The sequence below is a fragment of the Tachypleus tridentatus genome, unplaced genomic scaffold, assembly GCF_004210375.1.
Source record: "Tachypleus tridentatus isolate NWPU-2018 unplaced genomic scaffold, ASM421037v1 Hic_cluster_1, whole genome shotgun sequence".
Lineage (NCBI taxonomy): Eukaryota > Metazoa > Arthropoda > Merostomata > Xiphosura > Limulidae > Tachypleus > Tachypleus tridentatus.
The window spans coordinates 25,301,731-25,317,329 of NW_027467777.1; the positions used below are offsets into that span (position 1 = coordinate 25,301,731).

A 15,599-nucleotide genomic window follows, 5' to 3' on the forward strand; every position below is an offset into this window, starting at 1 on the left:
TTTCCTCATGATTTTCTTTACTTATTTGGCTTCATTTGCATGTAATTATTTAATTTCACTAAAACAAAGTTCCCCATCCATCTTCGATTTGAAACAAATAAATTCATTTTTGGTTTTGTACACGTATAACTTCATTTGACCAATATACTGTAGAAATACAAGCTGGTGAAGAGCTCTTACGTTACGAAATAAACCATATGTAAAACAAACAAACGTGTACGTGTTAACATTACACATGGAAGTTAGCTAAAGTGCTTTGTGTGCTTCTACATGTATGTAATTTACATGAAGCTTAATGAATGAAAACAATGTTCCATTGGAGCTTGCAAGTAAATATTTTAATAATAATAATCCATTAAATTAATCAAAACAATTTTTTTATAAACAAAGTGACTTCTAAAAGCGTAAAAAATAATATGGTACACAGATCTAGGGTTAAAATGAAAAACAAACAAACAAATAAACAACAAGTTGAAGGTACTTTACAAGTACTGTAGTTTCTTAAAAGAAAACAATAGTTATTAATAGCATAGCAAGAAGATTCACATTCTCCAGATGAATGCGTCCAAGGCTGTTTGGTTGACACGATAGGCACGACGTGCTTCTGACAAGTCCATTTTTTGGAGTTGATGCTTCAGATGGTGACCTTGTGCTGTCCTCTTGTAACGTAGTTCTATTACTTGTTCTCGGTGATACTTTCACTGTACTTAAACTGTTCACAAGAGTAGTTAGTGTTAATGAGTCGATCGTGAGATTTGACATGAGCTTGTCTATTAACTCGCTCGAAGGGCCCCAACAAAAGCCATTGTACAGCAGTTTCTCGTATTGTTTTGCTGATTTCCACATCCAGGCTAGGCTATAATCGCAAGAGAAGAAATTATTTGATATATCAAGAGAAACATTAGCCAGAGAGTTGGGTCCATTATTCGGGATAAGAGAATCTGGTTCAGCCGCACTAAAGTTGTTCCTACAAAATACCACTGTTTCTTCGACCGCAACATTCCAAAAAGCTTTGCTTTCCACGACCTCCACGGTGTTCCCTTGAAATCGAAATTTACCGACTTTTGCTGATATTGCTTCCCCTGAAATACGATTAAAGTGACAGTCTTTAAAAATTATCTCATTAATATTCTCAAGATTTAAAGAGGCCCTTTCCATGAAGTGGATAGAACTGTTAATGAAAGCTAACTTCCTTATATTGTGTAATATCATTGATGAATTTTGTAGCTCGGAAATGTAGCTGTTGGCTATTATTAGCTGGTCAATGTTGCTCATGATAAACGCCAGGGGCTCCAAAGTCTCGATGGTAGAGTCAAATATCTGGAACTTTTGAATGTTATTGAAGACTCCAAAAGCTGACAATGGCACATGACCCATTTTGACATTTCTAATGTCCACCAGACTAACATTTTCCAGGCCACCGATGCCATGTGACTGTATGTTCAAATTTTCTATGTTATGTATCTTTAGTATTCCCAGGTTTTTTACTTCTCCCATTGCAAAAGGCTCGATTAAAAACGACTGTAAGTAAGAGAAGTGTAGTTCCTCTAAAGAATGGTGTGACATGAAACCCAGCGATAATGTCACTTGTCGACATCCACGGACCATAATATTTGTTGTTTCAAACGTAGTGACACTGAATAGTCGAACATCTTGTTGTTGTGAACATGTGCAGTTGATCATCGAACCAGTACAGATGCAAGAATCCGGGGAAGGACATAAATGATATATTCCGTCACACATTGGAAGAAACCAGACCAAAACACATATACAGATTAATGTCATCTGGAAAACAGATATATTTATTTCCCTAGCACAACTGAATGCGTTAAAATCAAAGACTAATCAAAGCTTTTAACAGCTTTTTTTACTTTTGGTGATAACTTAAAGAAAATGGTAACATTTACAAAACTAATACTCTAAAATATTTAATAAGGATGATAAATTCTAAATTCCCTTAGTACAAATTGCAGGATTAACGTCTCTTCTGTATAATCAGTAAGATGGTAATAAACTTTAAAACCGCGAGATTTGTAATAAAATATAACAGAGGCCAATTACAGGTTTTCGGGCGAAAATATATTTTATAAATGAATGCTTAGGCCTATATAACAAAGAAACATTAACGGTTAAGCCCATACGACACGTAGTAACCGTATCTTTCAACGGTTAGACCCGTAGCATAGAGAGTAACCGTTTGTTTTAACGGTTATGCCCGTAGAATAGAGAGTAACCGTATGTTTCAACGGTTAGACCCGTAGCATAGATAGTAACCGTTTGTTTTGACGGTTATGCCCGTGGAATAGAGAGTAACTGCTTGTTCTAACTGTTATGCCCGTGGAATACAGAGTAACCGTTTGTTTTAACGGTTATACCCGTGGAATACAGAGTAACCGTTTGTTTTGGCGGTTATGCCCGTGGAATAGAGAGTAACCGTTTGTTTTAACGGTTATGCCCGTGGAATAGAGAGTAACCGTTTGTTTCAACGGTTAGACTCGTAGCATAGAGAGTAACCGCATGTTTTAACGGTTATGCCCGTGGAATAGAGAGTAACCGTTTGTTTTAACCGTTATGCCCGTGGAATACAGAGTAACCGTTTGTTTTAACGGTTATGCCCGTGGAATACAGAGTAACCGTTTGTTTTGATGGTTATGCCCGTGGAATAGATAGTAACCGTATGTTTTAACGGTTATGCCCGTGGAATAGAGAGTAACCATATGTTTTAACGGTTATACCCGTGGAATAGAGAGTAACCGTTTGTTTTAACGGTTATACCCGTGGAATAGAGAGTAACCGTTTGTTTTAACGGTTATACCCGTGGAATAGAGAGTAACCGTTTGCTTTTGTGCCTTCTGTGAATTGCTGACATTTGTAAACAACAAATAATCATGATATGTATTATGATGTAAAGTAATAATTAATTAATATTACTGTAAAGTAATATTGCTGTAAAATAATTAATCTTAAATCTTTCACTCCTTTTCCCCAAATATCAGCTGATGATGATGTGAAATATAAAACATCGCTCATTGGGGCTATGTTATATATATATATATATATATAGTTGTTTCACACAGTCTTTTCTTATTTTGAAAGGAATAACAGAGCTTTGTTTTGAATTTCGCGCAAAGTTACACGAGGGCTATCTGCGCTAGCCGTCCCTAATTTTGCAGTAAGACTAGAGGGAAGGTAGGTAGTTATCACCACCCACCGCCGACTCTTTTCCTACCGAAGAGTGGGATTGACTGTAACATAATAATGCTCTCACGCTTGAAGGGGCAAGCATGTTTTGTGTGATGAGGATTCGAACCCGCGACCCTCAGATTACGAGTCGAGTGCCTTAATCACTTTGCCACCAGGCCTAGAGCTTAGGAGTGCTTTAGTTGGTCAAAAACCATGGCTATATCTAAAAGGAGGCACTTGTATGTTTCATTCATGTGGTTAACCGTCGAATAAACGGAAATGTCAAGTTCTTTTGTTGAAAGCTGCTTCTCAAAAGATTATATGCACTTCATTCTTAATTTACTAACTCACCAAACTTATTATATTCTAACACATTACTATTGTGTTAAGCTACACAACTGATATTTCTAGCCCCCTCCACCACTCCCCCAGTGGATCACAGGTAAGTTGCAACATGAAAATCCTGAAATCAACTCGCTGCGGTCGACAAAGGATAGATGGTTTATTGGGGGGTTCTATGCTAAAACACACAAAAGAACGTATTTACAGATTTGTTATTTTATTTTAATAAATAGTTATCTTACGCTGAATCACAAATACTACTTTGTACAGCAAACACATACAGATTGATGGTGACCCTTTATACCGAAGAAAAACGTCTCGGCCGAAAACGAAGCTTCGATGTATATGTAATAGTTTGACTTTGTTTTGACTAATAGTTTTTATTACAAATCAAGCTATTTTCATACAGTATATTAGATACCTGTTTTTTTTTTTGTGTGTGTGGGAGTAAACTGCAAATTCGAAGCGTTACAGGTTGTTGAAACTTTCAAGAACCACAAAATCAGAAAGGAATTGACGTGTCTACATCAATCTACATAAATCTTTATTATCCCTTCTTATTATGACGTGTAAAATGTATAAATTATTCCAAAATCTGGAATTATTATCTTTTGTAAGTCGTTTTTGTCTGTTTTGAATTTCACTCAAAGCTACACGACAGCTATCTTCGCTAACTGTCCATAATTTAGCAGTGTAAAACTAGAGGGAAGGCAACTATTCATTACCACCCACCGACAACTCTCGGGGTATTCTAATAGTGCGACGTACCACCCAGTATAACACCCCTACAGCTGAAAGGGCGATCATGTTAGGTGTGGCAGGGACTCGAACTTGCGACTCTCATATTACGAGTCGAGTGACCGTAATCATTTGACCATGCAGAACTAATTCTTACAACCAAGACATTATTGCTAATTAACAATAAGTAAAATTTGATTGATGATAATTAGGACGTGATAACTAAGAATAAGTAAAATTTGATTGGCGACAACTGCAAGGGATAACTATGAATAAGTAGGTTTTGATTGGCGACAGTTAGCTGCAAAGGCGTGACGGATAACTAAGAATAAGTAGGCTTTGATTGATGATAATTAGCTACAAGGACGCGACTGGTAATTAACAATAAGTAAAATTTGATTGGCGACAGTTAGCTGCAAAGGCGTGACGGATAACTAAGAACAAGTAGGTTTTGATTGGCGACAGTTAACTGCAAGGGCGTGACGGATAATCAAGAATAAGTAGGCTTTGATTGGCGACAGTTAGCTACAAGGACGTGACGGATAACTAAAAATAAGTAAAATTTGATTGGCGACAGTTAGCTACAAAGGCATGACGGATAATCAACAATAAGTAAAATTTGATTGGCGACAGTTACCTGTAAAGGCGTGACGGATAACTATGAACAAGTAGGCTTTGATTGGCGACAGTTAGCTGCAAGGGCGTGACGGATGACTAAGAATAAGTAGAGTATTAAATAGTTAATTTTCTTAAAATTCCACAGCTATATGACTTACTACAACAGACAATGTTTCAACAATGGCGATATTTAATTATCTTTAACAAGAAATGTACTACATATACAGAAATTCTGTCATTTTTCAACATTTTTCCTTTATTTGTATTAGCTTATGGGTATTTACACAAAGCTATTCGAGTGTTACCTCCTCTAGTCGTCCCAATTTTTAAACGTACCCATCATCCCAGGGTGTAGAGCGCGTTTCGGTCGATTCAACACACGCACTAAATTACTACCAACATGTTTATATCCTGCAAGAGACAAATCTGATATGTAGTTGATTACAAAGGCTGTTGAGATATGATATAGTAAATATAATATCGAAACAGATAAGCTTAGCTTATCAGGTAAAATGTATAAGGCTAAGTTTGGATTACCATGTGTGTGTATGTATATATACGTCGCTGGTCAAAATCTTAAGGCCAATGAACACAAAGAAAAAATATGCATTTTGCGTTGTTAGACTCAACCACTGATTTGAATAGAGCTTCGAAAGATGAAAATAAGAAAAGGAAAAATAAAAATAAAAAACTTTTTTGCATTTAATATGGAAAATGTAAACACTATGAAATTAGCCTAAATACTAGGTGGTCAAAAGTTTAAGACCATACCAAAAAGAAGTCCTAAACAGAGTAGGAAATGCCCAAAAGGAGGTCTCAGTAGGGAAGTCTCGGTCGTCATTGCGAATAACTGCAAACAGTCGCTTTGGCATGGTCGATATAAGCGTTTGCAGAAGGCTGGCTGGAATGTGGTGAAGATGGCTTCACGACGATCATGCATTGTTTGGAATTGGCAAAGTTTAGATTACCATGTCTATATATAGCAACTAAAAAGTACAAGGCTATGTTTGGTTTACCATGTCTATTTGTAGTAAGGAAAAGTGCAAGGCTATGTTTAGTTTACCATGTTTATACATGGTAACTGAAAAGTGCAAGGCTATGTTTGGTTTACCATTTGTGTACATCATCATCTGGCACTCAATTCCTTAAAGAACATAGGGCCGCAAGCACTGCGGTTTCTGTAACAGGTTTTCAAGTGAGTAGGTTGTTAGCCCACTGCACCTGGCGAGGTCCCTAATTTAGTAGTGTAAGACTAGAGGGAAGGCAGCTAGTCATCACCACCCACCACCAACTCTTGGGCTACTCTTTTACCAACGAATAGTGGGATTGAATGTCACATTATAACGCCCCCACGGCTGGGAGGGCGAGCATGTTTGGCGCGACGCGGATGCGAACCCGCGATCCTCAGATTACGAGTCGCATGCCTTAACGCGCTCGGCCATGCCGGGCCATTTGTGTACATAGTAAGCAAAAAATATTTGGCTACGTTTGGTTTATCGTGTGTATATATTGTAACTAAAAAAGGGTAAATGTTATTTGTTTTACCAGATGTAATTACTAAATAGGACAAACTTGATTGTAACATACCATGTATAGATACGTATATGTTATAGAAACCATAGTGGATAAGTTTAGGTTGCAATGTATACAAATCTTAAAATTGATTCAAAACTCTCGTAATTGCGTTTGTTGACTGAAAGATGTGAGAAATTATTATTACTATTATTATAGTAAAATTGTTAATACCCATACCAGTTGTCCTGAGATATATTTTTACTTCAAGTGGGTTTCTTTACGAAAGCTTTATATTCATATATACATATTGAGTGTACTGTTTGCCGAAATATATATATATACACACACACATTGAGTATACTTTTTCCTGAAATAAGACATATATATGTATATATCTTTTTTAATTAACAAAAATAAACGTGAACAAAGATAAAAAACGCTGCACAAATCTAAAGGATCCCTAGAGTACAAGCTACAATGTGAGATATAAAATGTACCTAGGTTTGGAGGTAGGAACTAGGACCTACATTGCAATAGTGATACACCGTCTATCAGTTTTAACCTCGTTTCGTCAGCCTCAGATGAATAAATTTATAAATAATAACAAAAATAATTAAACAATCAAAAGAAATAGAAATTAGGAAAACAAGATGTGGGTGCTCAAGCCCACAACGTCCCACATCTATATCACCCTTCATTGCCTGTGGGAAGGTGACTGCTTTCCAAAGTAAAGAAAAAAAGATGTAATAATAATAATAAGGCACTACTACTTGGGAATAGTTCAGATAAACTTACCTTCTAAAAATAGCATTCCAGCCTCTAACTAATCAGTTGCCCAGAAGACGAACTATACTAGTGTAAACGGTCCCAACCAGTTATCTAAACCAACTAATATAACTTCGAACTTCCACTCATTAAGTTCGTTGTAACTATCAGTCTTCTTACCCTAAACAAGACTTTATACGTGATAAGGTGTACATCTACATAAAGATAGTGCCAGCTTGTTTAAATGACCTTATTAACAAATACAAACTTATCAGAAACGATCAGTAAACTTTCCTTAATCTTTATATTTATTTAATACATTCTTATATTTATTACAGAATAATTTAATAATTGTATTTAAAGTTTCTTTATTAAATCCATTAACTATTAATTTTTGCATCAGTATTTCAACATTACTGATAGAATATTGTAATTTATTACACATTTTACAATGTCTCAATAATTAAGTTATAATGCTTATAACAGAAGAGTATGGTACATTACTGTTAAAAGAGGATTGGTTTGAATTTCGCGCAAAGCTACACGAGGGTTATCTGCGCTAACCGTCCTTAATTTAGCGGTGTAAGACAAGACGAAAGGCAACTAGTCATCACCACCCACCACCAACTCTTGGGCTTTTACCAACGAATAGTGGGATTGACCGTAACATTATAACGTCCCTGAAATGGTGAGCATGTTTGTTGTGACGGGGATTCGAACCCGTGACACTCAGATTACGAATCGAGTGCCTTAACCACCTGGTTATGCCGGGCTGTTAAAAGAGGATAAACCATATATTGGAAAAGAAAAATATTTTATTTTATTAAAAATATCTAGATTGATATCATTATCAATTATTTGAATTTGTAGACCTAAATAATGTGCCTCCACATTAGATTGTTAAAGTATTTTCATTTTCTAAATACTGTTAATAATATTATTTACTTAAGGATTATCTATACTAATTAAATTGTCTATTTAATTGTAAGTTAAAGCAAAAATGTCCGGGTTTAGATAATTTTTGAATAAACCTATTCCCATGAAAATAAAGATATAAATTCGCGGTACAAGTAGAGTAGTTAGCTCCCGTTGAAACTGCTATCACTTGTTTGAATACCTTGTTATTGACAAATATATAATTATTATAAATGCAGAAACTTAATATATGTATTATGTTTTTGGAGCTAACTTTTCTTTCTTCCAGTACTATGAAAGGATAACAGAACTGTTTTGTTAATGAATTTATAACAAAAATTAAAACTTTTTATAGAATTATGGTGTACAGTGTGGTCAAATTGAAATGTTTGATTATTCTTTACTTGTTCACAGTTTTTTAGATATTCTATGTTTTATTATCCAGAACTTGTGTTTCTAACTATTAACATATATTTTTCATTTTATTAAATAAAACGTTAAGTAATTCATTTAATTAAACTAGAAATAAATATAAATTTGATCGGAGATTTATGGAATTTAGGAGTGGCACACGGAAAAGGTAAAGCTACGAAATAACTTGGTTTATAAGCTTTAATTAATTTATCAATTACTGTGTCTTTAGATTTGTTAATAACTTTAAGCGTTTGTGTACTATCGATTTATTTTATAATAATTAATGCATAAAACTTTACAAATGAAACACAAGTTACAGTTAGCTCTATCAAAAGTAACTATAACATATTTTTCTTTTACTTCTTGAATTTTATTTTTTAACTAATGAAACGATAAACAGAAATAAAATGTTTTATTTTACTTGACTGTTAAGTGTTAACATTATAGATATGTATGTATCGAGTGTACTGTTAGCCGAAATAAGCTACATATATACACATACTGAGTGTAGTGTTTCCCGAAATAACATATTCATACTTTAATCTGTACACTTTGTAACGTACTTCGAAATTTTGGATATATGATTTGATGTATTAGATACATTATGAAAATTTATAAAACCTACCTTTTAACACACTGGAGCCATGCTCAATGTTACTAACTGGAGATCTACTCTTAGCATCAGTATAGAGATCAGTTATATTGCGTCTTTGCATTACTTTTAGTCATACCGATTGTTATATATATATATCAGATACATTGATAATATTTGTACCAACCTACCTTTTAACGTCCCAGGTCTAATATTTAACGTAACAAGATGAAGAACTGTGCTTACAATCAACACAGTAGTCTGTTATCTTATAATCCAGAAGGAAATTCCTCGCGGGATTTCCGGCCAAGGGTTCCTCCCATCTGTGTACAAAACTGACCCCAAAGTGTCAACAGGACTTACGAACCCAGATATGGCTTCACATAACTGATTATTAGCATTAAGTGTATTTCAGAATAACTGAAATTTCTACAGCAAAAGCCAAGCAACACACATAGTTTTAAGAGATCTTCATTACAAATGTAAAATTCACGAGGAAACTGAAGTTTCAATGCCATTATAAATGCTTTGAGTTTTACTATATTTATAGTGCACGTGAAGTATGTCACATTAACTAAAGTTAGAAACTTTTCTTCTAAATAGCTGCAAAGTGGACTATATGTTTCGTTCCTTCACAGAACGTAGAAAATATCCTCCGTATAATAGTAGACTTAAGCTGAGGGGTAGCAACAGCATGTGTTAGCAAAACGAGATTCACATGGACAGGAAACGGAAGTTACCTGAGACGTTGAGATGAATTATTTCCTCCAGGGAAACTTCGCCAATTTACAAATATGCTTACAGGAAAGTGTAATGCTGTTCATGTGAAAATGGCTCTGTTTCAAATAGGAACAAAAAATGCTGAGGACGTGAGTAACCAGGCAAACGTTCTAATCCTATCCATCAACGGTGAGTCTGAGGGATTCTGACACTTATATTCGCGTTAGGCAAAGCACAGATAGCCATCGTGTAGCTTTATGTTTAACAAAAACAAAAAGAAATCTCTGGTCCAGTTGAAACTATTTTAAAAACATTATATGTGTGAAGGTTTTCAATTGGGAAATCTCAGGATGTTAAACGAGAAATCTTTGTTATCAACAGGAATCGTTCCCAGAATTAAAAAAGGTTTGTAGAAATTACATTAAAAATGCTGCTTTGTCTTCATTTTTCAATTACAAATCCAGTTCCACCATGAGTCATGAAGAATATACTGCCTTAAAAGGAATGAGCTAATGACAAAAATAACTTTATCGCCTGACCTAATAAATGTAAAGACATTATCCTTAAAAACTGAATTACATTAAGAAAATACAATGTATTCTGAACGACACAAAATTCGAAGCTCTTAATGTCTCTTATACAGGTTAAGTAAGTTCACAAAATTAACATTACTTAAGACCCGCTTTGTCCAGCATCGGTTTAAATACTTATAAATTGGTTAAATTTCTTCTTCCTATTCTAAATTCACTTACTACCAACGATTTTACAGTTAAAAATTCCAATAAATCTCAGAACGGCTGGTGTGGGTATTGTTTGTTTGTTTTTGAATTTCACGAAAAGCTACGCGAGGGCAATCTCCACTAGCCGTCCCTAATTTTGCAGTGTAAGAATAGAGGGAAGGCAGCTAGTCATCACCACCCACCCCGAACTCTTGGGCTACTCTTTTTTAAAATCCTGAAATACCAATTTCAACAACAATAAATTTTATCGTACTTTTAACAACTGAGTCTTATAAATAAAAGATGTTTTCTTTCTAATTTTAGAGGTGAGTGAAGATGGAATGGTTCCTCCTGGACAGTACAAGTACCCCGTAGCGATCGAACTAACGTTAAGTGGACCTTTTGCGACCTCACGCTCTCCACCTTCCTCCCAAACTCACTGTATGGGTATACAATTAATAGAAAGGACGCTATACCGATCCTTAGCCATAAAATATAGCAGCACGCATAACCACACAGCTGTTGCGTTCGACCCCATTGAAAACTTTAACCAAAAGAACATCTTAATATATAATTTGCTACTAAAGAACACAGTGGTGTTAACTAAATTTATAGGCCAATTCCTGTTTCACAAACCTCTATAATTGTCTGAAGTTTCAAGTTGTTTGATAAAAATCATTTTTCTTGTTTTATTATTTACTTCTTGTTATTAAAGTCAAGTTGTACATAAATTATTTATCTATTGAAAACAATATAAGGGTGAAATCATACACCTTAACTGCCCTGACATCTAGTGAAATGTTAATTACGTTCAGTAAATAGGATTAGTAATTCTAAGAACATGAGCTGTCAAATTATTGTGTGGATATTTGTTATTTATTTTATTTCTACAAATAACTTGAATAATATGATAAAAGTATAAATTTTAATATATTTTAAATACTATTTTATGTTTATTTGTCTTTCTGAATTATTTACTATAATATATGAAAAATTCTATTAAGCACAATCTACATTACATAAACTAATTATGTAAAATCTTACTGGTTGAAGTATAATATTTATAATTGGTTAAAGATGTAATACTGAATACATTTTACAATGTTCTTCATTGTGACCAACACTTGTTTTAAAAAGAACAGTTTTCTTTCATTATTTCATGTTTAACTATATGGTGTAAGTAAACAACATTGACCACGATATAATATTTCACATTGTTCGTATGTCATTTGAATAAATGGGAAGAGAAACATCGTGTTTTAATTAGTAGTTTTAAAATCTAAAACACATTATTATATTTGTGTTTTACTTTATTTCACTCATGAAATACTATTCAGTAGTGGTGTAGATATGTCTCGCATACAATGATTTTTTTAAAGATAAATTTAAGTATGGGATTTGATATAATTAGATTATGAAACATTAAAGTTCTTAATATAATTGTAAAATGATAAAATGATCCTGGATGTATGACAAAAATATTCATCCCTGGATATTGATTACTAAAACAGTGATTTGTTTTGTTGTTTTTTTAATTTTGCGCAAAGCTACATGAGGATGATCTGCGCTTGCCGTAGATAAGTGATGTCATCTCTTATGTAACATTCAAAGTTATGTCGTAGATAAGTGATGTCATCTCTTATGTAACATTCAAAGTTATGTCGTACATAAGTAATGCCATCTCTTGTGTAACATCCAAAGTTATGTCGTAGATAAGTAATGCCATCTCTTGTGTAGCATTTAAAGTTATATATAAATATATAACTTTATATAAATTAATATTTATTATATATTTATGTATATAATATATTTATATAAATATATATTTATATTTATATATATAAATAACTTCAATAATATGATAAAAGCATAATGTTATTATATTTTAAACACAATTTTATGTTTATTTATCTTTCTGAATTATTCACTATAATATATGAAAAATGCTTTTAAGCACAATTTACATTACATAAACTAATTATGTAAAATATTACTGGTTGAAGTATAATATTTATAATTCGTTAAAGATGTAATACTGAAGATATTTTACAATGTTCTTCATTGTGACCAACACAATGTTTTAAAAAGTACAGTTTTCTTTCATTGTTTCATGTTTAACTATATGGTGTAAGGAAGCAACATTGACCACGATATAATATTTCACATTATATATGCTAAAACGGCTCGTTTGGGTTGAGAAAATATTTTACATAGAAGAGCGAACAACGTTTCGACCTTCTTCGGTCATTGTCAGGTTCATAAAGAAAGAGGTAACTGACCGGAAGCTGACCACATGTTTGGAAGGGGTTGTGTAACTGACTGCTGGAATGTAGAGGGCGGTGTTCGATGTTTGAATATAATCTATATTAATATAGGTATAAAGGCGTTCCTTTACACTGACAAACACCACACTAACATTATTTATAAAATACAATGTGATAATTGCCACGTCTTCTATATTGGAGAAACAAGTAGAAAAATGGAAACCAGATTCAAAGAACATAAAAAGTCACCTTCACACGTTTTCGAACACTGCACGTCAAATAAACACAACATAACCACAGAAAACACTCAACTACTAAATAAACAATAAAACATAAACAAACGCAAAATTAAAGAAACCTTACTTATGCAACAACTTAATCCCAAAATAAACCAATATAAAAATTCAACATTTCAAAGTCATCTTTCTCTATTAATAACCATACTGGGTGTCAAACATCAATAATTATTTTGTCCTTCGCTGGTACAGCAGTAAGTCTACGGATTTACAACGCTAAAATCAGGGGTTCGATTTCCCTCGGTGGACACAGCAGATACCCCGATGTGACTTTGCCATAAGAAAACACACACACATAATTATTTTTCACTCACTGTCCCGTGTCTCCGTTCATGAAGCTGATGGCAAGATATTTATTTATTCCGTTAGATCACGAGAATACATCTGAGGGGATCATAACTTTACATAATCTTCCACAATACTAATAATATTTGTACGTCGTTGCTGGGGAAGCTGGTATCAGTTTCATAATTCCTACATATTTACTCAAAACAGACGTGATCACCGAGAAGATGAATTAGTGTTTTATTGTAACTAACTATTTGTAGCTACACTAAACGATAGAAGGAATAATAGATGAAGTAAACACAACTGGAACAAAAATGCTATAATTCATTGTGTGTGTGAATAACGTTATTATAGACAGAACATAAAAAATGATTTTGTCTTATTTTAAATTGGCTCTCTACGTTTTGCTCAATACTGATTAAATTTCTGTGATTTACGATAATTTGATATAGTTGATTCATATATAATTATGAAACGTAAGCGAGGAAAGCAATTAATAAAAATGAAATGGGACACTGACGTTATAGACCCCAAGAAATGATTTGCCACATGTATAAACTGAAACTAACCCAAATTTCTTTGAGGTGTGATTTGATTGTTGTTAAGGTCAAAACTACACAATAGACTATCTGTATTATGCCAATCACAGGTATCGAAACCCGAATGTTAGCGTTATAAGCCTGCAAACTTACCGGTGAAAAACTGGCGCTATTTTTGAGATCAAAAGCCAACAAAATCTCATAACTTTACAAATATACACAAATATGTTGTTTTTAAAGGAAGATTATAAACTTATGAGGTTAGTAACGTTTGTTATATCCACAGATAATATAACTATTATTGTTATTATTTGTTTGATTTTTTACATTTTGTTAGGTTCAGTATATTTCATAGAATAGAACTTATGAACTCATTTATAGAGATTACAAAGCGGAAGAGTTTTTGTTTTAGGTTCAGTATTTTGTTATCGAATATAATGTAGGTCAGGTTATAAAGCTAACCAGAATTTCAGGTTCATCATGTCGCTCTACTGACAACGTGAAGTTCGCTAAATATGTTCGCTCTTTCTGCTATGTTTTAAACCTGCAATCAATCCCACTATTTTTTGGTAAAAGAGTAGCTCAAGAGTTGGTGGCGGGTGGTAATGATTAGCTACCTTTCTTCTAGTCTTACATTGCTAAATTAAAGACGGCTAGCGCCTATAGCCCTCGTGTAGCTTTGCGCACAAATTTAGGCCCTGTACTCAGTAACCTTATTACATCATTGAACAGAATATATAAATATATATATGTTTTAAAAAATAACTTTAATGGTAGTCCAGTGATAAAACTAGTTATTTTGTAGATTTTATAAGTAGAAAACAAACTTTTTGGATTGCCAATAATCATTGTGTCGATGGAAGCTCATTCAAATATTTTGTCTGATTCACACTGATACATAGTTTAGTAAGATCTAGAAAATTATTTTTATACGCCCGAGTACTTGTTGATAACATTATTAATTTTGTTACTTGGTGCATAAAGCCCCCAGTGGCACAGCGATATGTCTGTAGACTTACAACGTTATAATCTAGATTTCGATACCCGTAGTGGTCAGATCATCTGTAGCTTTGTGCTTAACTTCAAACATATAGCGTGTCTATGGAGCGCTAACAAAGGCTATTTTTCATACTATTTCACGATCATGCTAGAATGGCTTTAAATTTAATGATTCTGAAAACACATTCATTGTCAAGCTAGCGTTCACGTTTTTGTGGAATTGTAATTGTTAATTCATCAGAACGCACCCGATCCGGCTTTCAGCCGTGGAGGCGTTATAATACGACGGTCAATCCACTATTCGTTAGTAAAAAACGTAGCCCAAGAGTTGGCGGTGGATGGTGATGACTAGCTGCTTTCCCTCTGGTCTTACACTGCTAAATTACGGACGGCTAGCACAGATCGCCCTCGAGTAGCTTTGTGCGAAATCCAAAACAAACAAACAATACAATGGATGAATAATTGGTTGGGTTCCCTCACTCTAGTATTACTTGTCTGCTAGACTACTAATTAGTTCCTTACCTTCATATTTGGGGCTGGAATGCCAATTTCAGGAGGTAAGTTTATCTTACTTACCCCCAAATGGTGATATGTTATTATTTTGATTTCTTCTTCTTTACTTTAGAGAGCAGTCACTTTCCCACAATTGTTTGCTGGTAGTAAAGGGTGATATAGATGTGGGACACCCACAT

At 33.8% G+C, this 15,599-nt stretch overlaps 2 protein-coding genes across 9 annotated transcripts; one reads left to right on the forward strand and one right to left on the reverse strand.

The window, feature by feature from the left end:
• Nucleotides 1-316: 316 nt before the first annotated feature.
• LOC143241655 (uncharacterized) lies at nucleotides 317-9,399 on the reverse strand. 7 transcript variants are annotated; one of them, XM_076484872.1, is made up of 3 exons: nucleotides 9,274-9,348; nucleotides 7,192-7,933; nucleotides 317-1,785 (listed from the first exon to the last, which is right to left on the reverse strand). In XM_076484872.1, the coding sequence occupies exon 3, from the start codon at nucleotides 1,783-1,785 to the stop codon at nucleotides 502-504; it is 1,284 nt and encodes a 427-aa protein (XP_076340987.1). In that variant the 5' UTR covers nucleotides 7,192-7,933; nucleotides 9,274-9,348; the 3' UTR covers nucleotides 317-501. The 7 variants fall into 7 exon arrangements, with proteins under 7 accessions (XP_076340987.1, XP_076340985.1, XP_076340983.1 ...); XM_076484870.1 differs by lacking the exon at nucleotides 7,192-7,933 and adding an exon at nucleotides 5,187-5,292 and having other exon boundaries at nucleotides 9,274-9,292; XM_076484868.1 differs by lacking the exon at nucleotides 9,274-9,348 and adding an exon at nucleotides 9,116-9,248.
• A 141-nt stretch (nucleotides 9,400-9,540) lies between these two features.
• On the forward strand, nucleotides 9,541-11,383 carry LOC143241657 (uncharacterized). 2 transcript variants are annotated; one of them, XM_076484874.1, is made up of 2 exons: nucleotides 9,541-10,207; nucleotides 10,846-11,383. In XM_076484874.1, exons 1-2 carry the CDS (start codon nucleotides 10,120-10,122, stop codon nucleotides 11,163-11,165), a joined length of 408 nt encoding a protein of 135 aa, XP_076340989.1. In that variant the 5' UTR covers nucleotides 9,541-10,119; the 3' UTR covers nucleotides 11,166-11,383. The 2 variants fall into 2 exon arrangements, with proteins under 2 accessions (XP_076340989.1, XP_076340988.1); XM_076484873.1 differs by having other exon boundaries at nucleotides 9,541-9,991.
• The last annotated feature ends 4,216 nt before the right edge of the window (nucleotides 11,384-15,599 follow it).